General features: G+C 51.7%; 2 protein-coding genes across 2 annotated transcripts in view; one reads left to right on the plus strand and one right to left on the minus strand.

Annotated features, from left to right (window-relative positions):
- LOC125320969 (zinc finger protein 208-like) overlaps nucleotides 1–25,254 on the minus strand; it is a 430,705-nt gene that overhangs the window by 261,070 nt on the left and 144,381 nt on the right. The window lies entirely within an intron of this gene.
- The window catches only part of LOC125320964 (zinc finger protein ZFP2-like), a 28,638-nt gene continuing 26,814 nt past the window's right edge, over nucleotides 23,431–25,254 (plus strand). The window contains exons 1-2 of the mRNA XM_048293398.1: nucleotides 23,431–23,694; nucleotides 24,337–24,488. Coding sequence (XP_048149355.1) covers nucleotides 23,431–23,694; nucleotides 24,337–24,488 — 416 coding nt within the window. The remainder of the gene's footprint in view (nucleotides 23,695–24,336; nucleotides 24,489–25,254) is intronic.

The following is a 25,254-nucleotide window of genomic DNA, read 5'->3' on the forward strand; positions in this document are numbered from 1 at the left end:
AGGCAATCACAGGGTTCACCCTCTCCACATTCCCTCTCCTCCAGATTGCTGGGGTTCCCCCAGTCCCGATATTGTTCCTCTCTGCTCTCCTCCCTCTGCAGGTCCCAAGGTGCCCCTGCTCTGGCTCTTCTGGGGGGTCCCACAACCCCCTGGCTCTGGGCTGAAAGCAGCAGTGCCTGACCCAGGAAGGCCAACTCTCACTGGGGGGTCGGGACCTGGCATCCCCCCGCCCACCTTGGGGGCTCTGCTGGCAGCAGCTTCCAGGACTGCCAGAAAAACCCTTCCTGGGGACACCCCAGCATCCCCCAGAGGATCTTTTTGCCTCAGCTTTGGAGTCCTGCAAGCTCCAAACAGCCCCTCCCAAAAAACACTGTGCTGCTTTTAAGGGAAACTGGCAGGAGAAATGAACCCGCCTCAACCACCTCAAGAGAGATTTCCGGTCAGGCTCACAATTCATTAAAGAGATTACAATAAACACAGCAATCAAGAGAAAACGGGTTTTAAGCCACAAAGACTGAGTACAACCTGGCACCGTGCTGGTCAGAGTGGTGCTGGAGATCCTACCACGTGGTGGTCACAGTCTTGTCAAAAGTGCTGGTCCTGTGGAAGTTCTGCTCCTCCTCTGGATCCCTTGAGCAGCAGTGGTTTCCTAGTTCCCCCAAGCCAGGTTTTATATGCTCAGGTTCAGGTGGAAATGCTCAGTACCTCCCCCAGGTCAGGGAGGTTCACAATGGAATGATGTCATTCTCTGAGTCACAGGATATTTTGAGAGTCCTTGATTGTCTAAGTCCTTGCAGCTGCCCATTCTGCTGGTGGATAATGACCAATTAGCAGAGAAGTCCCCTCAGGCTGGGTGTGACTGCTGGTTGTTGTGGGTTTGTTTTTCTTTTCAGGAATTTTGTCCCATCTGAAAGGAAGAGGCAGTGAGGGCAGGGGGTTGCCCAGGAGACAATCAGGGGCAATTAGGAAACAAAAGAAATGGCCACGCCTCCTCACATACCATGGTGATGGCTCAGCCAGAGAAACCAGAGTTTGGAAGTGGTGGCTGGGGAGTGAGCTCTCTGGCTGGGGGGTTGGTTCTCAGCAATGGCAGAGATCCCATGAGAGGTTGGGGGCAAACCGAGACTTTGCTGATGTGTGGGGTCTGGGCTCTGCCCCCTTTGCTCGGCAATCGGAGGCACAGCGGTCACCTGTGGTGCTCGCAGTGGGTGCCTGTCCTTACCAAGATGGGGCTGCACTGTGCCTTGCTCTTGGGCTCTGCCCCCTTGTTTTACTGCTTCTCCTGGCTGCCAACACCAACTGCTGCTCAATCAGATCTGCTGCCTTCACCACTTCTGCCAGCTGCCGGTGAGTGACGCTGAGGTCCAGTGCTGCCTGATCGGACCTGCCTGCCTTTGCTGTTTGCTGCCCGCTGCCGGGGTTGGTGCTGAGACACATTGCTGTCCCGTGAGGCTGCAAAAGGAGAGCTGTCCCCTGTGCCCTCTTGCCCCAGCTGCCACTGCCAGCTGGAGAGGCTGCTGCGTGGAGTTACAGAGGAAGCTGCCGCTGCTGCATCGCGTGAGCAAGAATGCTGAGAAGCGTGGAAGAAAGCTGATTACACAGGATCTGAAAACAGGAAAGGCGTCCTGTTTGTCAGGCTGCAAGCCTTCAGAAAAGAATGACAAACTGTCAAGACAACAGATTTATTAGGGGACTGTGACTGGTTTTTGAGCGAGCAGCTAAAACAGTTTCTCACACTCAAAAGTATGAACGCTCTCTAACTTTACAATAAACCCAATTCACTTACACCTACCTTGTGTCTCTCGCATCCATACATCACAATACCCAACCCGTCATCCTTCATGCTCAAGTACAAGATGGCATCACAGGTACCTGCAGGTAAGTGCAGCCATTCCTTGAGGGTTGATCAAACTTTTAGGTCAAGGGCCTTGAGGAACCCTGCTTTCAGTTCTGAATGGTCAGCCAGGTAGGTCACTTGAGGGATGGTATATGTTTTTGGGCTATCCATTTTTTGATTCCTAGAGTTTGAAGAGGGACTTTACCAATTCACTGTAACCAGAATGTGAGTTTTGTAGATAGGATGCATTTTGCTACACCAATCCAAGGGTCAATCTGCAGGCCCAGATCTTTTTCAGAGTCACCGGGGCCGGTCATGTTCAGGACTGTGCCGGTGATGGTCCAAGCAGTGCAGTTGTTGATGCTAGAAGAGTCCTTTGTTTGCTTGATGGAAAAGCTGTGGCACTCTTCCCCTTGTGTTTTGAGACCGGGGAGATTGCAGAAGGTCTCTAATATCTTGATGTTCTGCTTCATGTTTTCCCAGGAATCGCTCAATAAGACCAGAACGTCTGCAAATGCCATCGCTGTGACGCTGTTCATTCCCCAGTGGTACCCTCTGCCACTCTCTTCCAGCTTGCAAAAGGCAACATTGGGTTGCCCTGTTTGACTCACACCTGGATCTGGATGTGGTCTCTCTGTGTTTTCTTTGTGGTGATATATGTACGGATGTTCTCATACATATTGCTCACCAAGCTGATGACATGAGGCTCCACTTCCCTTTGCTGCAGACCATGTAGGATGTGCTGGTGGCTGACGGTGTCAAAAGCCTTAGTGATGTCCACAAATACAACCCCCAGCGGTTTGTGATATTTTTTGGCAGACCGAATTACTGTTTGCAGGAGTTTCACATTTTCAGAGCATCCTGCCATTCTGATAAAGCCTCTTTGCCTTGGGTTGAGGGAGCATGCTTTAGTCGACCTTGCTGTTAATATTCTGGAGAACAGTCTTAACAGGATGGAGCCAATCATGATGGGTCTCCAGTTATTAATGTCTTGGAAATGTTCTGGTTTGGTTGACTTTGGTGTTAATACAGTCCTGCATCCCCTCACCATGTCTGAGATTTTACCTGATGTTAATCAAAGGTTGAATATCTCCATGGTCTGGGAAAACTCAGGGTCTGTCTTCTTGAGGTCCTTTAGGGTAATCCTGTCTGGACCAGGAGCTCAGCTTTTGCTCATCTCCTGCACACTCTTCTCAGTTTCTTTGGCTGTAATTAAGTCCCTGGAAGCGCTATTGTCAGCTTTCCCATTGAATTTGCAAGTTCCCAAGGCTCTTAAACTTTCCAGGTGTTTCCCATCTGTCTTTAAATGCCACACAAATTTCACTGGGTAGAATTTTGCAGGACAGGCATTCAATGTCATGCAGAGTAATCTTGGCTGATTTCCCCCAATCTAGATGGAATAGGTGCTGGAAGTGCACCTCTCCTGATTGCTCTCTTAGTCAGCCACTTCTGGCAAGGTCTTCAGGAGTTTTCTTCCTGGGTCCCTGCTTTGTTCTTGGGCTGCTGTTCTTATCTTGGGCTGATGTTCTTATCTGGCTTATCATATTGATGCATCTGAAGCAGCCCTGGGCTGACTCATTGACCAGTGATGTCATCTGCTGGCCATTAAGTACCTGCTTGAATGCCCATGGGAAGGAGTTGAGTTTCCCAGCTGAAAGACTTTGACTGAAAGTTCTCTGATAATGGGCCCGCAGCTGCCCCTCCCTCTGCTGGTTGATGTTCCCAGCTGTTCCTCCTCATTATCTGGCCAATGACTCATCCCAGCTGCTGTTCCCATGCCCACAGCTGGTTCCCTGGGCAGCAATCTCCTCTTATCACTCATCTGCTTCCCTGTCTTGGACAGAATGTGTTTGGCAATGAGTTTACTGAGGGTTTTGTTTCCCCAAAACTGAGCCTTCAACCTTATCAGCAGATGCTCTTCCTCCTTAGACCAACACCTTTTGTGGGCGAAACATGGATTTAAAAGAAACATAAAGCGTTTAGTTATAGGCTAGCTGTGTTGCAGTTAGTTAGAAGAGGAAGGAATTTGGGCCCAGCTAGAGTTAATTAAAATGGTTAAGAGAGCTGGACCTGAAACAGTTTTCAAGATGTTAGGAATTGCTTATGGAATAATTGCTGATCTGTCATTTGTATGTTTGCTTAGCTGTGCTTAGAATGAGGAACAGAAATATTGATAAGTTGGTCTGGGGAACAAGGGCAATTACCAGTTTCCTCCCTCTGTGGGAACCTATTCAAAAGTCACGCAAGAGGAAATGTAGAGGTCACTAAAGTAATTAGGATTGTTAAAGTCCAGAAAGGCAAAAAGGTCAAAATGAGGAAGATGAGCTTACTTCATCTCTTTTAGGACCACTCACCCAATTCAAGACCACCGACTCAATTCAGAACACACGCTACACATGCTTAATGACATTTAAGCTCATTTCCATACAAAGTGGAGAACGGGAGGTGTTAATATTATGAATATGCACTTGTATTTTGGATAGTCATAATTTCTGTAAATAAAAAGCTTTCTGTTTGCTTGTATCGGGGCCCTGTGTCTTGGGGAGCTATCCCACGCAGTGCCTGGCACCAAATAAAACATACACTTGCTAACTCTAAACTGTTAGAGAGTTTTTGTCCGTCTCAGTTGGATATGGATATTAGATCGATATTCATATTTTGGTAAATCAGGGCTCCTAAGGCAGAGGTCTCCTTCCGGTGGGAAGCAAGGATCTTTGCCTGATTCCCTGAGAAGAGGGCGTGCCCATCCTTTGTGCTGTCCCAGGCTGATTTTTGCTTTGAACTCAAGTCCACATACCTCACAGATCTACTCCCCACTTGGAGCCGTTTTGACCATTGCCCTGCATTTGGGAAAATGACAAGAAATACTGTGAAAATTACTCTTTTCTCTCTCACACTTACTCCATCGAAAATGTCAAATCCTCCTTTTCCCGTGGGCTCTTTCAGGTGTTCAATCAAGCCCAGCACATGGTCCGCCTGGGTTCCACACCAAGGATATGGTGGATTGCTGTCAGGGAATAGTCAGCGTTGGAATGTCCTCTGGAGTCCGATTCACGCTGTTCCCTGGTGTGGGTGGGGATGTTGCTGGCAGGTTTTTCTCCAGCTCAGGAGGCAATGTTTCCAATGTTCCTTCCCTCTCCTTGCTGCTTTTTCCCCCGTTGTTTAGTACAAAAAAGTCTCGGGAGACAGCTGTCTTCTTCCACACTTGGTTGAGGTTTAAGATGTTCTTACACCTCCCATAGCCTGGGAAAACCCTCCCAAACCATAGGAAAACGAACACACAGTGTCAAACACACCCAATGTGTAAAACTCCAGTGTCAGCAGTTCAAATGCATTTTCTGCCAAGTTAGGGAGGCCAGATGGTAAATTTAGAGAGCACAAGTAGGCCCTGTTTTTACACAAGGAATCTAGATTAAAAGTTTTAGATGCCAGGTCCACCCAATCAAAATGGGAAGTTTGGGTGCCGGTCAATGCCTGGTACAGGCGTATCGATGGACACATTTTAGGGATCCGGATAGTTAAAGTGTCCAAAATTTTAGGAGAGGAGGAATAAGATCGGCAGTAGACCCCTCAATAAATTACCAAATCTTGCCAGGCACAAATCCATGGGCCAGAATTCGGGTAAAAAGCTGCACGGTCCTTACATAAAATTTGTTTAACAGTTTAGCAGGAGATTGTTGACTGGAGATTCCAATGATACCATGCCGGGGCAGAAGTCGGCTTCGTTACACTTCAAAGGGCATACAGTGGTACCATGAGGAGGAGCGACCTTTGCAGCAGTGCCCACTTCGTAACAGGTATCTCCTCAGAAGATGGTAGTTACGCTGGCCGCTTACTCGCGCTTCATTGAATTTCTTCACTTTGACATTCAGAGCACTGGGCAGAAATCACATGGCGTCAACACCCGCCTCGGGCCTTCGCGATGCTTTGTTTTAATTAAACAGTCGGATTCCCCTCGTCCGCACCAGTTCTAAGCTGGCTGCTTGGCGCCGGCCGAGGCGGGGCGCCGGCCTGGGGACCCCATCCGGGGACCCTCCCCTGCGCGATTGGACCAGGTGGGGAAAACCATGTCCTGTCCCCCTCCAGTGGCATGAGGAGATGATGATCATCCCTGGAGGAATTGCCTGATCCCCTGTGAGCCCTGGGCCTTTTTCCTCAAATGCTCAATAAACCTCTTCAGCAAATTTACACTCCGTGTCCATGTGACTGCATCCGTGTGTGCTTTCCTAAGGAAATTCCCCCAAATCTCCAAGAAGGTAATCCCCGAGGTGTTGTCCTGTCCCCGTGACCATCTGCACATCCCGTCACTGTCTCACTGTCACCTCCACACATCTCTGAGCCTGCTGGCACCTCCCAGGTTTGCTCTGAACTCCTCCCTCCTGCTCCCCACCACCAGGAATGACCATGGGAGCTCAGACTAGGAGCACCCAGGCTAGGGATGGATAAGGGGCACCTGGCAGAGGCGGGAGGAATCCCCCATTTCAGGGGGGTTGTGGGGTGCAAGGGGGGCAGCTGAGTCCCCTCCCAGATCCAGGGCTACAAACCGGGGACAAGATGCCTCAAGTGCCTCAGCTGAATCGTTTCCCTCAGCCCTTGGCCCGGCAAGTCTCTGGCTGCAGCACAACCTCTGCAGGAGACTTTCCAATGGGAAGACAAAAGGAAGGAATTGGTCCTTCCCTCTCCCTCAGCCTTCCTCCTTGTGCTGATCTTCTTGTCATCCCTTAGCAAAACCAACCAAAAGTCATCTGCAGTGAGGTGTTTCCGAGGGTCCGTTCCCAAACAGGGCCACAGGAGGGTTTTCTGCCAGGGCAGAAGTGGGATTTGGTCAGAATGTTTAAAACATGATGTACTAGTTTGAAAACAAACCAGTGGGAGACACCAAGTCAGAATAACAATTTAATGGAAATTAAAGAAAAGGGAGAAAAAAGTAAAAGAAAACACTGTCAAACTGACAGAGTCAAGGTACAACCTGACACCCTGTTAGGCACGGTGGTGGTAGCAGTCTGGTAGAAATGGTGGCTGCAGTCCTCTGAAGCAGTGATCCTGTAGTAAAACAGTCTGCTCTTCCTCAGAAAGTCCAGTGGTGGCTGTGTAGCTCCTGTCCTCTGGAAATCCAGTGGGAAGCCGGTGTCTCTGGTGTTCAGCCTCAGCTTATATCCAGGATGGGATGCTTGGTTCCTCCCTCTGGGTGGAGCATCTCACAATGGGGTAATGAGTCATGAGGCAAAGTGTTGATTAGGCTCATTAACAGAAGATAGTCCGGAGGGAGTTATCTCTGAGTCAGGCGGCAGGACAATGATGGGCAATTAACAACAGAAAGATAGCCTGGGGGGAGGAGGCAAGGAAACACTGCCCCACCTGATTTCAACAGCTGATGGGGATGGTAATAGAATACACTGCAACCCAGGACATTTTCCACCCCTTATTCTATTACCATCTACATTATCCCAAATCAATACCTTCTTAAACTCTAAAACACACACACACACATATATATATATATATATATATATATACACAGTGAAACCTACACACCGTTCTCACCTAAGATTAGGTCTCCTTGTGGTACACAACGGGTTTCCCCATCTTTCTGCATTACCCACCAAGTGCAACCAGGTCCTTGAGCAAAGACAATCCCACGGATGGGTTTGCCTTTGCCTGAGGTGGGACTAATCCAAACAGTCTTTCCTAAAATACCTCTCAGGTGTACCACAGGGACTCTATCTCCATCCACTGTGTGCAAGGGTTCAGACTCGGCGGGACCAGCTCGATTGATGGACCCTCGGGTATTGACCATCCAGGTGGCCTTTGCTAAGTTCACTTCCCAATTTTTGAAGGTCCCCCCACCAAGTGCCTTTAGGGTAGTTTTAAGTAGTCCATTGCAGCGTTCAACTTTTCCAGCAGCTGGTGCATGATAAGGAATATGATATATCCATTCGATACCGTGTTCTCTGGCCCAGGTGTTGATGAGGCTGTTCTTAAAATGAGTCCCGTTGTCTGATTCGATCCTATCAGGGGTGCCATGTCTCCACAGGACTTGCTTTTCCAGGCCCAAGATGGTGTTCCGGGCTGTAGCATGAGGCACAGGGTAGGTCTCCAGCCATCCAGTGGTTGCTTCAACCATGGTCAACACGTAGTGCTTGCCTTGGCGGGTTTGGGGAAGGGTGATGTAGTCAACTTGCCAGGCTTCACCATACCTGTACTTTGACCATCGTCCACCATACCACAGAGGCTTCACCCGCTTGGCCTGTTTGATTGCAGCTCAGGTCTCACAACTGTGGATGACCTGTGAGATGCTGTCCATGGAAAGGTCCACCCCTCGGTCACGGGCCCATCGGTATGTTGCATCTCTCCCCTGATGACCAGAGGCATCATGGGCCCAACGAGCTAGGAATAATTCTCCCTTGTGCTGCCAGTCCAGATCCACCTGTGATACTTTCACCTTGGCAGCTCGGTCCACCTGCTCGTTGTTGCGATGCTCTTCATTAGCCCGACTCTTGGGTACGTGCGCATCCACGTGTCGAACCTTCACGGTCAGCTTCTCTACTCGGGCGGCGATGTCCTGCCAAATCTCAGCGGCCCAGATGGGTTTCCCTCTGCGCTGCCAGTTGGCCTTTCTCCAGCGATCCAGCCATCCCCACAGAGCATTAGCTACCATCCATGAGTCGGTGTAGAGATAGAGCCTCGGCCACTTCTCTCGTTCAGCAATATCCAAAGCCAGCTGGATGGCTTTAAGCTCTGCAACCTGACTCGATCCACCTTGTCCCTCGGTAGCTTGTGCAACTCGTCGTGTGGGGCTCCATACTGCAGCTTTCCACTTTTGATTAGCGCCTACAATTCGGCAGGAACCATCAGTGAAGAGGGCATAACGTCTTTCAGTCTCCGGTAGCTCATTATATGGTGGGGCTTCCTCAGCACGAGTCACTTGCTCTTCCTCTTCTTCAGAGGATAATCCAAAAGTCTCACCTTCAGGCCAGTTTGTTATAATTTCTAGAATCCCAGGGCAATTCGGGTTTCCAATACGGGCACGCTGTGTGATGAGGGCGATCCACTTGCTCCATGTGGTGTCAGTGGCATGATGCGTGGAAAGAACCTTTCCCTTGAATATCCAACCCAGCACCGGTAGTCGGGGTGCCAGAAGCAACTGTGCTTCAGTGCCGATTACCTCTGAGGCAGCTTGGACTCCTTCATAGGCTGCCAAGATTTCCTTCTCTGTGGGAGTGTAGTTGGCTTCAGACCCTCTGTAGCTTCGGCTCCAGAATCCCAGTGGTCAGCCACGAGTCTCACCAGGCACCTTCTGCCAGAGGCTCCAGGACAGACCATGGCTCCCGGCTGCAGAGTAGAGCACATTCTTCACCTCTGGTCCTGTCCTGACTGGGCCAAGGGCTACCGCATGAGCGATTTCCTGCTTGATCTGGGCAAAGGCTTGCTGCTGTTCGGGGCCCCAGTGGAAATCATTCTTCTTGCGGGTAACCAGGTAGAGAGGGCTCACGATCTGGCTGTACTCGGGAATGTGCATCCTCCAGAAACCTATGGCGCCTAGGAAAGCTTGTGTTTCCTTCTTGCTGGTCGGTGGAGACATCGCAGTGATCTTATTGATGACCTCGGTGGGAATCTGACGTCGTCCATCTTGCCACTTTACTCCCAGGAACTGGATCTCTTGGGCAGGTCCCTTGACTTTGCTCCTTTTGATGGCAAAGCCAGCTTCCAGGAGAATCTGGATGATTTTCTCTCCTTTCTCAAACACTTCCTTTGCTGTGTTTCCCCACACGATGATGTCATCGATGTATTGCAGATGTTCTGGAGCCTCACCCTTTTCCAATGCAGTCTGGATCAGTCCGTGGCAAATGGTGGGACTGTGCTTCCACCCCTGGGGCAGTCGGTTCCAGGTGTATTGCACACCCTTCCAGGTAAAAGCAAACTGGGGCCTGCATTCTGCTGCCAAAGGAATGGAGAAGAAGGCATTGGCAATGTCAATAGTGGCGTACCACTTCGCTGCTTTGGACTCCAGCTCGTACTGAAGTTCCAACATGTCCGGCACAGCGGCGCTCAATGGTGGCGTGACCTCATTCAGGCCACGGTAGTCCACCGTCAGCCTCCATTCTCCACTGGACTTACGCACTGGCCATATAGGGCTGTTGAAAGGTGAATGGGCCTTGCTGACCACCCCTTGGCTCTCCAGTTTGCGAATCATCTCATGGATGGGAACCACAGAGTCTCTGTCGGTGCGGTATTGCCGGCGGTGCACTGTTGCTGTGGCGATTGGCACCTGTTGTTCTGCAACTCTTAGCAGTCCCACGGCAGAGGGGTCATCTGAGAGGCCAGGCAATGTACTCAGTTGTCTGATATCTTCTGTCTCCACAGCAGCTATCCCAAAAGCCCAACGATGTCCTTTTGGGTCCTTGAAATATCCATTTCTGAGATAGTCTATGCCGAGAATGCACGGGGCCTCCGGGCCAGTCACGATGGGGTGTTTCTGCTACTCGTTCCCAGTTAAACTCACTTCAGCTTCCAGTACAGTCAGCTGCTGGGATCCTCCTGTCACCCCAGAAATAGAAATGGGTTCTGCTCCCACATACCTTGATGGCATCAGAGTACATTGAGCACCGGTGTCAACCAAAGCCGTGTATCTTTGTGGGTCAGATGTGCCAGGCCATCGGACCCACACAGTCCAAAAGACCCGATTCTCCCTTTCCTCTACCTGGCTAGAGGCAGGGCCCCTCTATTCCTGGTCATGTTGCATGTTGCTCTCTTCCGGTGAATACGTTCCTGAGGTCCCTTCAAGAGGATCGGTCATATTATCATTCCGGTACCGTCTGGAGTTCTGTGTGCGAGAGACCGGAGCAATGTTGACTCTAGATGCGCTTCTTGTGGTAGTTGTCCCTCTTTTTAGTTCACGTACCCGAGCTGCTAAGGAGGAGGTGGGTTTTCCATCCCACTTACTCATGTCTTCTCCATGTTCCTGAAGGAAAAACCAGAGGTTACCTCGTGGGGTGTATCCTCTCTCCCTGGTTGGGGGTCGCCGGCTCCTAATGGCAGAGACTCTTGTTGGTTCTGGTGGGATGTGGTAAATCTCTTCCTTAAGTTCCTTTTTCAGTTTCTGATGGCCTTCTTCAATCAAGCTCCGGACTTGCTCAGCCGAAAGACTTGTTTCCACGGATGAGACATGGGTGCGAAACGGGGCTGTGACGGTGTCCTCGTAAATCCTCAGTTTGTTCACCAAGACGCCCACCCTGTCCTCGCCTTCCCTCCATTGCAGCGTTGCCAGGTAACGGGAGTATATCTCTGGTCCAAGGCGTGCGAACCTCAACCACATCTGTGACGTGCACTGGACACCATCTGGGCTCTTAGGAAATCTCTCATCTTCTGAGAAAATGATCTCCAGCACAGCCAATTCCCTCAGGCACCGGATACCTTGTTCCATTGTGCTCCATTTTCCTTGGTGCACCTGGAGGTCTTCTTTACAAAGGTACCTGTCCCTTACACTTGTAAGCAGTCGCCGCCAGAGGCTGAGGGTTTCTTGGGTTCTCCCGATCCCCTGGTCAATGACCACATCCCGGGACAGAGATCCCAGTTGCCTGGCCTCACTTCCGTCCAGAATGGTGTCATTGGTTGCAGTGTCCCAGATGCGGAGCAGCCAGGTCAGGATAGACTCGTTCGTCTGGCGGGTGAATTCCCTCCGCAGGTCTCGCAGCTCACCCAGGGATAGCGACCGAGTGATGATCTCTGGCTCTGCCTCTTCTGCTGGGTGCGAAGGTCCTGCTGCATCCTCGTCAGTCACTATGCGGACTGATTTGCTTTTTGATTTCTTCTTCTGCACGGGGGCAACTGCAATCGGTTTAGGCTGTTCTGGTTCAGTGATGGTTTGCATGGGGACGCTGAAAGTGCTTTTGGTTCCTTTCTCCTCTGAGTCAGTCTGCGTAGACATGGACGCTGTTGTTTTACATTTGGTTCCTTTCTCCTCTGTGACAGTCTGTGTAGAGATGGACACTGTTGCTTTTTGTTTGGTTCCTTTCTCCTCTGTGTCAGTCTGCGTAGAGATGGATGCGGTTGCTTTGCTCTTGGTTCCTTTCTCCTCTGTGACGGTCTGCGTAGAAATGGATGCGGTTGCTTTGCTCTTGGTTCCTTTCTCCTCTGTGACGGTCTGCGTAGAAATGGATGCGGTTGCTTTGCTTTTGGCTCCTTTCTCCTCTGTGACGGTCTGCGTAGAAATGGATGCGGTTGCTTTGCTTTTGGCTCCTTTCTGTGTGACAGTCTGTGTAGACATGGTATTTGCTGCTTTGCTCCTTTTTACCTCCTCCTCAAGCAGACGTTGCACCACACTAAGTAGTGTTTTGTTTCTAAGCATGGTGTACACAATGCAGGCCATAGAGAAAAAAGAGAAGAGAACTGACAAGAAGATTATACCATCCTTAACATCCAGAGGGAACTCAATTTTTTCAAAAACTGCTGTGCCTGGCCTGAAAGGCTGGAAGAAACCACTCTCTACTCCTCCCACCAGGGGCTGGCTGTGATTGTTGAAGAGGTCCCAGACATAGGAGCCCAGACTAGGACAGCCAAACAAAATTGAGTATATATTCCGAATGGTATTCATCGCCTCACAGGTTATTATGCTATAGACATAATAAACCAATAAAGCAATTCTCATACCATTCCCTGGTTTTAACAGGAGTAATACAACAGGCAGGTAGTTCCCCACGTGAGGAAAAATATAGAGAGCAAGATACAGTACCCATGCAGACCAGCTGAGCACCATGGTGAATAGATTTCTGTTTATACAAAATTGTAATTCTGAGCTTTTCTCAGAGCAAGCCCCACATTGGGCGCCAAATTATGTACTAGTTTGAAAACAAACCAGTGGGAGACACCAAGTCAGAATAACAATTTAATGGAAATTAAAGAAAAGGGGAAAAAAGGTAAAAGAAAACACTGTCAAACTGACAGAGTCAAGGTACAACCTGACACCCTGTTAGGCACGGTGGTGGTAGCAGTCTGGTAGAATGGTGGCTGCAGTCCTCTGAAGCAGTGATCCTGTAGTAAAACAGTCTGCTCTTCCTCAGAAAGTCCAGTGGTGGCTGTGTAGCTCCTGTCCTCTGGAAATCCAGTGGGAAGCCGGTGTCTCTGGTGTTCAGCCTCAGCTTATATCCAGGATGGGATGCTTGGTTCCTCCCTCTGGGTGGAGCATCTCACAATGGGGTAATGAGTCATGAGGCAAAGTGTTGATTAGGCTCATTAACAGAAGATAGTCCGGAGGGAGTTATCTCTGAGTCAGGCGGCAGGACAATGATGGGCAATTAACAACAGAAAGATAGCCTGGGGGGAGGAGGCAAGGAAACACTGCCCCACCTGATTTCAACAGCTGATGGGGATGGTAATAGAATACACTGCAACCCAGGACACATGACCATTTCTAAATGCTGGAAATCCAGAGGCTACAAAAAGGAAGTCTGCAGTTGGAATGGTCCATTATCCTCCTGCTTCCCGCTGCTCAGCTGGCCAAGCCCAACTCCAGAGGAGCAGATCATGGAAAGCAGAGCTGCAGGGAGTGTTGGAGACTCATTCCCAGAGAGAGAGGGAGAAAGAGTGAAATAGGGACAAGAATTCCAATTGTTTTCTTGATCACAACCACCACAAACAGCTCTGTACTCAGTGTGCAACATCCCGATGCTGAGGCACACTCCTGGTTTTTCACCACAAATTGCATCATTTTGGAAACTGTCCCTGGATTACAACAAAACCACAGGCCAAAAATTCACTCCGTTTGCTTCCTACATCAGAAATCATTAAACCTCTACCAAGATGCGTTTCCCTGCAGCAGAAAAGGCCACTTGATTCCTTTTGTGCTGACTTTCTCCTGAGTTCACGACTTCAGATCAACTGAAAGTGTCCCACTACCACCAAAGGTGGCCGCCAACAACCAGGATCCAACCCCCGAGTCACCATCAAATGCGCTGGATCCGCGCCTTCCGCAGCCCAGCAGCAATTCCTGCCGCTGCCCCCTGCTCTGGGTCAGCCTGACGGGCATGGTTCTGGTGTGTGGGGCCGGCTCCCACAGGACACAGCGCTCAGACCCGCTCTGTGTCCCGCAGCTTGGGCATCTCAGGTGCTGCTCCACAGCTGCGGGGCCATTTCCCACTCTTTTTCCACCAAGGTTCCACCGCTGCTGCACTGAACCACAGAATCCCAGAATTACCCAGGTTGGAAAAGACCTGTGAGATCATCCAGTCCAACCTATGACCCAACACCACCTTGTCACCAGACCATGGCAGCGAGTGCCACATCCAGTCTTTCCTTAAATACCTCCAGGGACGGTGACTCCACCACCTCCCTGGGCAGCCCATTCCAATGCCCAATCACCCTTGCTGTGAAGAAACTCTTTCTAATCTCCAGCCTAAACCTCCTCTGCTGCAGCTCAAGGCTGTGTCCTCTTGTCCTGTCTGTGTTCCCTGGGAGAAGAGACCGAGCCCCACCTGGCTGCCCCCTGCTGTCAGGGAGTTGTAGAGAGTGAGAAGGTCCCCCCTGAGCCTCCTCTTCTCCAGGATAAACAACCCCAGCTCCCTCAGCCGCTCCTCACGGGACTTGCATTCCACCGCTGTTCCACTGTTGCTCCGTGGCTGCTGCTGCTGCTGCTGTTCCAGCGCAGCTGCAAACCCTCCCCTGGTGCTGCTCCCACTCCAGTGCTGCTCGTCTGTGACACTGCGGGGCCTCCTGGAACCATGGGGACATTGTGACACCGCGGGGACACATGGAAGCAAAGGAACCCTGTGCCACTCCAGGATCTTGTGGAATCCACAGGCCCTGGGGCACTGTGGGGCCTCATGGAACCAAGGATCCATTGTGATCCCTGAGGGCCTCGTGGTTCCCAGGGATCCTTGTGACACTGTGGGGCCTCATGGAACCAAAGATCCATTGTGACACTGCAGGGCCTCAAGGAACCAAAGGGACCCTGGGACAATGTGAGACCTGATGGCAGAAAGGGGGAACCTGTGACACTGCGGGGCCTCATGGAACCAAAGAGACCCTGGGACAATGTGAGACCTGATGGCAGAAAGGGGGGAGCCTGTGACAATGTGGGGGCTCATGGAGCCAAGGCGACCCTGACATAATGTGGGACCTCGCAGCAGAAAGGGGACTCTGTAACAATGTGGGGCCTCGTGGAACCAAGGACCATTGTGACACCACAAGGGCTCATGGCACCAGAGGGATCCTGTGACACCGGGGGACCTCGTGGCCCAAAGGAGAACCTGTGACACTGTGGGGCCTCAGGGAATCAAGAGGTCTCAGAGACACGGTGGGGGCTCCTGGTTCTCAGTCTCTTCTGACACTTGTCTCCATCTACACAGAAGCCAAACAGGGCAGCCTGAGCCTCTGCATCCAGAATATTCCTGTCTCCATGGCAGGATGCTCCTGCTCCCAGTGGTGCTGTGTGTTCCCTCTGCTCCCTGGGGGAATTGCATCCTACAAGAGACACAGCGACCACTCCGGTAGCCGACACCACAGGGCAGGGCCTCCTTCTGGGTGGCAGCAGAGACATCTTTCACTCCATCAGAATGCTCAGAGCCCCGTCCAATGTGGTCTGGAATGTTTCCAGGGACGGGGCATCCAGCAGCTCGCTGGCAAATCTGTGCCAGTGTTTCACCACTCTCAGCATTAGAATTTTCCCTTATCTCTGCTCTGAACCCACTCTCTTTCAGTTGAAAACGATCTCCCCTTGTCCCCTTGACAAAGGCCCTATGGAAACATTCCTCCACATGTTTCCGAGGAGGTGCTTTGAAGTCTGAAAGGTCACACTGGGGTGTCCCCACGGCCTTTTCTGCTCCAGGCTGAACAGGTCCAACTGTCCCAGCCTGTCTCTGTCACAGAGCTGCTCCAGTCCCCCGAGCATCTTGGTGGCCTCCTCTGGAAGTGCTCCACGAGCTCCGAGTCTTTCCTGTGCTGAGGACCCTCTTGTCAATTGTTTTTACAGAAGACGCAGTCGCTAGGAGAGGGGAAACTCATCCTTCCTGAAATGCTGGCACAAGAGCAGGGACAGTTTCTGCAGGGCTGAGACACAGCCCCGAGGGAGGCAGGGACATTCCCATGGTGTCCCTGCAGCTGGGGGCCAATCTGCCGGCACTGGGAGCCTCTGTGTGTGTCCAGCTCATTCTCCCACGGCCGTTGGCACGTGGTCAGCAGCCGTCCAATGCCATCCCCCTGATTGGCACTGATCTCCAAGGCAGCCTGGAGCTCTCCTGGGCCAATGTTCCCTAATTAGGACCCTGAGGACACTTCCTCAATTCTTGTCCAAACCAACTTCAGCACACCAAAGACGTCACAGCACTTGTCCATGAGGTCAAGAATCCCCCATGGGGACACTCTGCTCTCTCCTCCATGGGGCACAAAGCAGCAACACTCCCAAGGAAAATCTTCCCCCGTGGGCCCTGCGGCTCCTTGGGAAGTTCCAGAGCAAAGAGTCAAGGCAGGCGCCTGAAATGCTTTCCCAGCTGGCCCACAACACATCTCGGATGGATCCACAGTGTCCCTGGGAAAGACAGAAGCAGAACCCTTCACTAATGCCCTGGAACGTCCAACAGGAACCAAAGCCATGAACAGCTCTCAGGAACCACTTCTCAGTGGATTTTAACTTCTTGGAAGCCCAAGGAGTCCGAATGTCTTCCTGGAGCCTCGGGCCCTGGGCAAACAGGGCTTATCAGAGATGCTGGCAGGGGACCATCATCCCTCCTCCTCCCAGGACACCTCTCTTTGCCCAATTAGCTCCAAGTGGCTGCCTGGGGACAAGCTCCTCTTTCTCCACTTCCCCTTGGATGGGCACTTCCTGCTCAGGTCCAGCGCTGGCCTGGGCCCAGGGCCAGGACATTGCAGAGACCCTCTGTGGGGACAAGGGCCTTGGGGAGCTGTGGGCATGTCCCAGGCAGGGACAGTGCTGGCGTCTGAGCCTTGTTGGGGATGGGTAGTACAGGTGAGCATATCCCACAGATGGGGTCCTGGAAGCACACATGTGTGGGGCAGCTGTGCAGAGCGGGCCCCAGGTGCTCTGGTGTGCCCAGGTGTGACAGTGTGAGGGTCTGGGTAGGGCATCTTCCCCTCTGGACTCTGCTCTGGAGCTGGAGATGGGACTGGTTTGAGGCCTGCAATGCAAGAAAACGAGGTGGTGTGAATTTAGGAAGTGCCACACCTGAGTAATTCCCCAAGCCTCAGCATTGTATGCAGCTGATCACCACCCCCAGTGCTCCCCAGTGCTCCCCAGTGCTCCCCAGTGTCTCCAGTGACTGGAGATCCCAGTTATGGGGTTGATCACATTGCCCATGACACTGTTCTTCTCCCACATATTGGGTCTGGGACTGGGCTCAGCTCTGGCGTGTCCCACAGGGAAAGCTCTGGGAGGGAAGGGGCAGCGGGAGATGGGGGATCTGGCTGTGGGGGCTGCAGGAGGATGGATTGTGGTGGAGTGGGGGTTGTCCCCACAGGGTCCCCAGCTGCCTTTGGCTCCCTACCCCCCCCAGGGCCTTGGCCCCCGCAGGTGCCTGGGCCATTCCAGGGGCAGCTGCCCCGTGCAGGAAGCTGGAGGGATGCCAGGCAAGGGGGCTGGATGCGTGCCGCAGGTGGGATGGACTCTGTGCCAGGGCCGGGCTTGTGGCCAGGGCTGGGGGCTGTGCCAAGCCGGGCTTTGGCCTGGGGGCTGTCGGGGAGGGTGCAGCGAGGAGTCCCGGCAGGGATAAAGGTGCTCCTGGCCCGGTGCAGCCTCAGCCAGCGCTGCCCAGTGCGAGAGGAAGATGAAGGTGGCTGTGCTCAACGTGGCCCTGCTCTTCTCCATCCTGCTGTGCCTCCCAGCACAGGCCAAGGTGAGGCACCAGCCAAATATGTCCCCACACCCTGCCCTTTCTGGCCTCTCATCCCACCCTTTTGGTGTCCCTTCAGGAATTTCCTCCCGGCTCTCTCCTCTATGTCCTAGCCAGCCTCCCCAAACGCCCTCCCACTGACCATTCCCAAGCCCTTTCCTTCCATGCCCCCCCCAGTCCTTTGCCTTTCTTCCTGGCCACTGCAGCGCTGTCTCCTGATACCATTCCTGGACTCACCCCCAGCTCCCAAACCCTCTCTCAGTCCTGTCGCTTTTGTCCTCGCCCATCCCCGTTCTTCTTTCCCCACCAAGCCCCTCCCTTGCACTCTTATGTCCCTACACCACAATTCCTTTCTCCTGCCCTGTACCTTACACCGTGCCCCTTCTACGGCCCCAGCCACGTCCCTTGGCTCCTCAGTTTACCCCAGGTCAGTGTCTTTGGGTCTCCCCCAGCTCCAAACAGATCTCCTTGGAGGCCCTGAATTCCCATCCCTTTGCCTCCGCCCTGCTCCCTGCACCCGTGTTCCCCCCTCAGCCCCACAAGGTCCAATCCAGACCAAGCCTTTGTTGTCCTTTCCCAGGCACTCCTGGAAGGAACCCAAGATGATCTCCAGGAGGTGAGTGGGGGGCTGGGACTGGAGGGCATCCCCTCTGGTAATTGGGGGGCACTTTGGTTCCCCCCATCCCTTGCTGGCACTGGGGACATCCCAGTGACCAGCGAGATCTCCTGGTCTCTCTGCAGGTGGATGTAGACAATGTCGACATCCTGAAGACGCCTCAGGTGGGTACCAGGAGTTCTGCCGGTGTCAGACCCTCCCCTCGCACGGCCACCACACCCCAGGCCATCCCATGCTGCCCCAGCACAGCCCAGTGCAGCCCTGCTGACACCCCAGACACCTCCCCTGCCCCACGGATCCTTCCCAGGGAACCCCTTGCCCAGGGCCCCTGTTGCATTCCCATCCCAGGCCCCCCAGCACCCCCCGCATGGTCCAGGCCACAGCCCCTGCCCCAGCTGTGCCTCTTGGCCAGGACCCCACTGCCTCTGGGCAGGAGCACAGCAGCTCCTGCACCCCATTGCTGCCCGCAGGCCCCTTCCCCAAGGACCCCTTTGCTTTCCCTTTTCCTCCCAGTGCAGCCCAGTGCCCCCAGTGTGTCTCTAACGCTGCCTTTGTCCCCAGCCTGCTCTGGATGAAAAGCTGGAGGCTCTTCTGCGGGTGAAGCGCCTGGCTGCCTCTCTGGATGCCTAGGTGAGCAGTGCCTGCAGGGAGAGGGCTGGGGCCAAGGCCCCTCTCATGTCCCAGTGGGCACCAGAGGTCACCTTCTGCGAATGTCTTTTAGAATTGCAAGTTGTGGGGACTATGGTGTCCTTTTCCCTACCAGTGGAATGAGGAGATGATCATCCCTGGAGGAATCCCCTGAACCCTTTGAGCCCAGGGCCATTTGCCCCTGACTAATCAATACACCCTTTTGGCAAAGCTACGCTCTGTGTCCGTGTGTCTGTGTCCGTGTGTGCTTTCCTAAGGAAATTCCCCCAAATCTCCAAGAAGTTGATCCCCGAGGTGTTGTCCTGTCCCCGTGACCATCTGCACATCCCGTCACTGTCTCACTGTCACCTCCACACATCTCTGAGCCTGCTGGCACCTCCCAGGTTTGCTCTGAACTCCTCCCTCCTGCTCCCCACCACCAGGAATGACCATGGGAGCTCAGACCAGGAGCACCCAGGCTAGGGATGGATAAGAAGCACCTGGCAGAGGCGGGAGGAATCCCCCATTTCAGGGGGGTTGTGGGGTGCAAGGGGGGCAGCTGAGTCCCCTCCCAGATCCAGGGCTACAAACCGGGGACAAGATGCCTCAAGTGCCTCAGCTGAATCGTTTCCCTCAGCCCTTGGCCCGGCAAGTCTCTGGCTGCAGCACAACCTCTGCAGGAGACTTTGCAATGTGTACTAGTTTGAAAACAAACCAGTGGGAGGCACCAAGTCAGAATAACAATTTAATGGAAATTAAAGAAAAGGGAGAAAAAAGTAAAAGAAAACACTGTCAAACTGACAGAGTCAAGGTACAACCTGACACCCTGTTAGGCACGGTGGTGGTAGCAGTCTGGTAGAATGGTGGCTGCAGTCCCCTGAAGCAGTGATCCTGTAGTAAAAGAGTCTGCTCTTCCTCAGAAAGTCCAGTGGCGGCTGTGTAGCTCCTGTCCTCTGGAAATCCAGTGGGAAGGGTTGTCTCTGGTGGTCAGAGTCCCAGATTATATCCAGGATGGGATGCTTGGTTCCTCCCTCTGGGTGGAGCATCTCACAATGGGGTAATGAGTCATGAGGCAAAGTGTTGATTAGGCTCATTAACAGAAGATAGTCCGGAGTGAGTTATCTCTGAGTCAGGCGGCAGGACAATGATGGGCAATTAACAGAAAGATAGTCTGGGGGGAGGAGGCAAGGAAACAGTGCCCCACCTGGTTTCAACAGCTCCTGAGGATGGTAATAGAATACACTGCAACCCAGGACACAATGGGAAGACAAAAGGAAGGAATTGGTCCTTCCCTCTCCCTCAGCCTTCCTCCTTGTGCTGATCTTCTTGTCATCCCTTAGCAAAACCAACCAAAACTCATCTGCAGTGAGGTGTTTCCAAGGGTCCGTTCCCAAATAGGGCCACAGGAGGGTTTTCTGCCAGGGCAGAAGTGAGACCTGTGGGATTTGGTCAGAATGTTTAAAACATGACCGTTTCTAAATGCTGGAAATCCAGAGGCTACAAAAAGGAAGTCTGCAGTTGGAATGGTCCATTATCCTCCTGCTTCCCGCTGCTCAGCTGGCCAAGCCCAACTCCAGAGGAGCAGATCATGGAAAGCAGAGCTGCAGGGAGTGTTGGAGACTCATTCCCAGAGAGAGAGGGAGAAAGAGTGAAGTAGGGACAAGAATTCCAATTGTTTTCTTGATCATAACCACCACAAACAGCTCTGTACTCAGTGTGCAACATCCCGATGCTGAGGCACGTTCCTGGTTTTTCACCACAAATTGCATCATTTTGGAAACTGTCCCTGGATTACAACAAAACCACAGGCCAAAAATTGACTCTATTTGCTTCCTACATCAGAAAGCAGCCAGCTTAGAACTGGTGTGGACCAGGGGAATCCGACTGTTTAATTAAAACAAAGCATCGCGAAGGCCCGAGGCGGGTGTTGACGCCATGTGATTTCTGCCCAGTGCTCTGAATGTCAAAGTGAAGAAATTCAATGAAGCGCGAGTAAGCGGCCAGCGTAACTACCATCTTCTGAGGAGATACCTGTTACGAAGTGGGCACTGCTGCAAAGGTCGCTCCTCCTCATGGTACCACTGTATGCCCTTTGAAGTGTAATGAAGCCGACTTCTGCCCCGGCATGGTACCATTGGAATCTCCAGTCAACAATCTCCTGCTAAACAGTTGAACAAATTTTATGTAAGGACCGTGCAGCTTTTTACCCGAATTCCGGCCCAGGGATTTGTGCCTGGCAAGATCCGGTAATTTATTGATCGGTCTACTGCCGATCTTATTCCTCCTCTCCTAAAATTTTGGACACTTTAACTATCCGGATCTCTAAAATGTGTCCATCGATACGCCTGTACCAGGCATTGACCGGCACCCAAACTTCCCATTTTGATTGGGTGGACCTGGCATCTAAAACTTTTAATCTAGATTCCTTGTGTAAAAACAGGGCCTACTTGTGCTCTCTAAATTTACCATCTGGCCTCCCTAACTTGGCAGAAAATGCATTTGAACTGCTGACACTGGAGTTTTACACATCGGGTGTGTTTGACACTAAGGAGTGTGTTCGTTTTCCTACGGTTTGGGAGGGTTTTCCCAGGCTATGGGAGGTGTAAGAACATCTTAAACCTCAACCAAGTGTGGAAGAAGACAGCTGTCTCCCGAGACTTTTTTGTACTAACCAACGGGGGAAAGAGCAGCAAGGAGAGGGAAGGAACATTGGAAACATTGCCTCCTGAGCTGGAGAACAACCTGCCAGCAACATCCCCACCCACATCTCTAAGTTTCCTCTTGCGTGACTTTTGAATAGGTTCCCACAGAGGGAGGAAATTGGTAATTGTTCCTGTTGCCCAGACCAACTTATCAATGTTTCTGTTCCTCATTCTAAGCACAGCTAAGCAAACATACAAATGACAGATCAGCAATTATTCCATAAGCAATTCCTAACATCTTGAAAACTGTTTCAGGTCCAGCTCTCTTAACCATTTTAATTAACTCTAGCTGGGCCCAAATTCCTTCCTCTTCTAACTAATTGCAACACAGCTAGCCTATAACTAAACTCTTTATGTTTCTTTTAAATCTATGTTTCGCCCACAAAAGGTGTTGGTCTAAGGAGGAAGAGCATCTGCTGATAAGGTTGAAGGCTCAGTTTTGGGGAAACAAAACCATCAGTAAACTCATTGCCAAACACATTCTGTCCAAGACAGGGAAGCAGATGAGTGATAAGAGGAGATTGCTGCCCAGAGAACCAGCTGTGGGCATGGGAACAGCAGCTGGGATGAGTCATTGGCCAGATAATGAGGAGGAACAGCTGGGAACATCAACCAGCAGAGGGAGGGGCAGCTGCGGGCCCATTATCAGAGAACTTTCAGTCAAAGTCTTTCAGCTGGGAAACTCAACTCCTTCCCATGGGCATTCAAGCAGGTACTTAATGGCCAGCAGATGACATCACTGGCCAATGAGTCAGCCCAGGGCTGCTTCAGATGCCTCAATATGATAAGCCAGATAAGAACATCAGCCCGAGATAAGAACAGCAGCCCAAGATAAGAACAAAGCAGGGACCCAGGAAGAAAACTCCTGAAGACCTTGCCAGAAGTGGCTGACTAAGAGAGCAATCAGGAGAGGTGCACTTCCAGCACCTATTCCATCTAGATTGGGGGAAATCAGCCAAGATTACTCTGCATGACATTGAATGCCTGTCCTGCAAAATTCTACCCAGTGAAATTTGTGTGGCATTTAAAGACAGATGGGAAACACCTGGAAAGTTTAAGAGCCTTGGGAACTTCCAAATTCAATGGGAAAGCTGAAAATAGTGCTTTCAGGGACATAATTACTACCAAAGAAATTGAGAAGACTGTGCAGGAGATGAGCAAAAGCTGAGCTCCTGGTCCAGACGGGATTACCCTAAAGGACCTCAAGAAGACAGACCCTGAGTTTTCCCAGACCATGGAGATATTCAACCTTTGATTAACATCAGGTAAAATCTCGGACATGGTGAGGGGATGCAGGACTGTATTAACACCAAAGTCAACCAAACGGGAACGTTTCCGAGACATTAATAACTGGAGACCCACCATGATTGGCTCCATCCTTCTAAGACTGTTCTCCAGAATATTAACAGCAAGGTCGACTAAAGCATGCTCCCTCAACCCAAGGCAAAGAGGCTTTATAAGAATGGCAGGATGCTCTGAAAATTTGAAACTCCTGCAAACAGTAATTCGATCTGCCAAAAAATATCACAAACCGCTGGGGATTGTATTTGTGGACATCACTAAGGCTTTTGACACCGTCAGCCACCAGCACATTCTACATGGTCTGCAGCAAAGGGAAGTGGAGCCTCATGTCATCAGCTTGGTGAGCAATATGTATGAGAACATCCGTACATATATCACCACAAAGAAAACACAGAGAGACCACATCCAGATCCAGGTGTGAGTCAAACAAGGCAACCCAATGTTGCCTTTTGCAAGCTGGAAGAGAGTGGCAGAGGGTACCACTGGGGAATGAACAGCGTCACAGCGATGGCATTTGCAGACGATCTGGTCTTATTGAGCGATTCCTGGGAAAACATGAAGCAGAACATCAAGATATTAGAGACCTTCTGCAATCTCCCCGGTCTCAAAACACAAGGGGAAGAGTGCCACGGCTTTTCCATCAAGCAAACAAAGGACTCTTCTAGCATCAACAACTGCACTGCTTGGACCATCACCGGCACAGTCCTGAACATGACCGGCCCCGGTGACTCTGAAAAAGATCTGGGCCTGCAGATTGACCCTTGGATTGGTGTAGCAAAATGCATCCTATCTACAAAACTCACATTCTGGTTACAGTGAATTGGTAAAGTCCCTCTTCAAACTCTAGGAATCAAAAAATGGATAGCCCAAAAACATATACCATCCCTCAAGTGACCTACCTGGCTGACCATTCAGAGCTGAAAGCAGGGTTCCTCGAGGCCCTTGACCTAAAAGTTTGATCAACCCTCAAGGGATGGCTGCACTTACCTGCAGGTACCTGTGATGCCATCTTGTACTTGAGCATGAAGGATGACGGGTTGGGTATTGTGATGTATGGATGCGAGAGACACAAGGTAGGTGTAAGTGAATTGGGTTTATTGTAAAGTTAGAGAGCGTTCATACTTTTGAGTGTGAGAAACTGTTTTAGCTGCTCGCTCAAAAACCAGTCACAGTCCCCTAATAAATCTGTTGTCTTGACAGTTTGTCATTCTTTTCTGAAGGCTTGCAGCCTGACAAACAGGACGCCTTTCCTGTTTTCAGATCCTGTGTAATCAGCTTTCTTCCACGCTTCTCAGCATTCTTGCTCACGCGATGCAGCAGCGGCAGCTTCCTCTATAACTCCACGCAGCAGCCTCTCCAGCTGGCAGTGGCAGCTGGGGCAAGAGGGCACAGGGGACAGCTCTCCTTTTGCAGCCTCACGGGACAGCAATGTGTCTCAGCACCAACCCCGGCAGCGGGCAGCAAACAGCAAAGGCAGGCAGGTCCGATCAGGCAGCACTGGACCTCAGCGTCACTCACCGGCAGCTGGCAGAAGTGGTGAAGGCAGCAGATCTGATTGAGCAGCAGTTGGTGTTGGCAGCCAGGAGAAGCAGTAAAACAAGGGGGCAGACGCCAAGAGCAAGGCACAGTGCAGCCCCATCTTGGTAAGGACAGGCACCCACTGCGAGCACCACAGGTGACCGCTGTGCCTCCGATTGTCGAGCAAAGGGGGCAGAGCCCAGACCCCACACATCAGCAAAGTCTCGGTTTGCCCCCAACCTCTCATGGGATCTCTGCCATTGCTGAGAACCAACCCCCCAGCCAGAGAGCTCACTCCCCAGCCACCACTTCCAAACTCTGGTTTCTCTGGCTGAGCCATCACCATGGTATGTGAGGAGGCGTGGCCATTTCTTTTGTTTCCTAATTGCCCCTGATTGTCTCCTGGGCAACCCCCTGCCCTCACTGCCTCTTCCTTTCAGATGGGACAAAATTCCTGAAAAGAAAAACAAACCCACAACAACCAGCAGTCACACCCAGCCTGAGGGGACTTCTCTGCTAATTGGTCATTATCCACCAGCAGAATGGGCAGCTGCAAGGACTTAGACAATCAAGGACTCCCAAAATATCCTGTGACTCAGAGAATGACATCATTCCATTGTGAACCTCCCTGACCTGGGGGAGGTACTGAGCATTTCCACCTGAACCTGAGCATATAAAACCTGGCTTGGGGGAACTAGGAAACCACTGCTGCTCAAGGGATCCAGAGGAGGAGCAGAACTTCCACAGGACCAGCACTTTTGACAAGACTGTGACCACCACGTGGTAGGATCTCCACCATCACTCTGACCAGCA

This window comes from Corvus hawaiiensis, unplaced genomic scaffold, assembly GCF_020740725.1.
Source record: "Corvus hawaiiensis isolate bCorHaw1 unplaced genomic scaffold, bCorHaw1.pri.cur scaffold_32_ctg1, whole genome shotgun sequence".
In the NCBI taxonomy this organism is placed as follows: domain Eukaryota; kingdom Metazoa; phylum Chordata; class Aves; order Passeriformes; family Corvidae; genus Corvus; species Corvus hawaiiensis.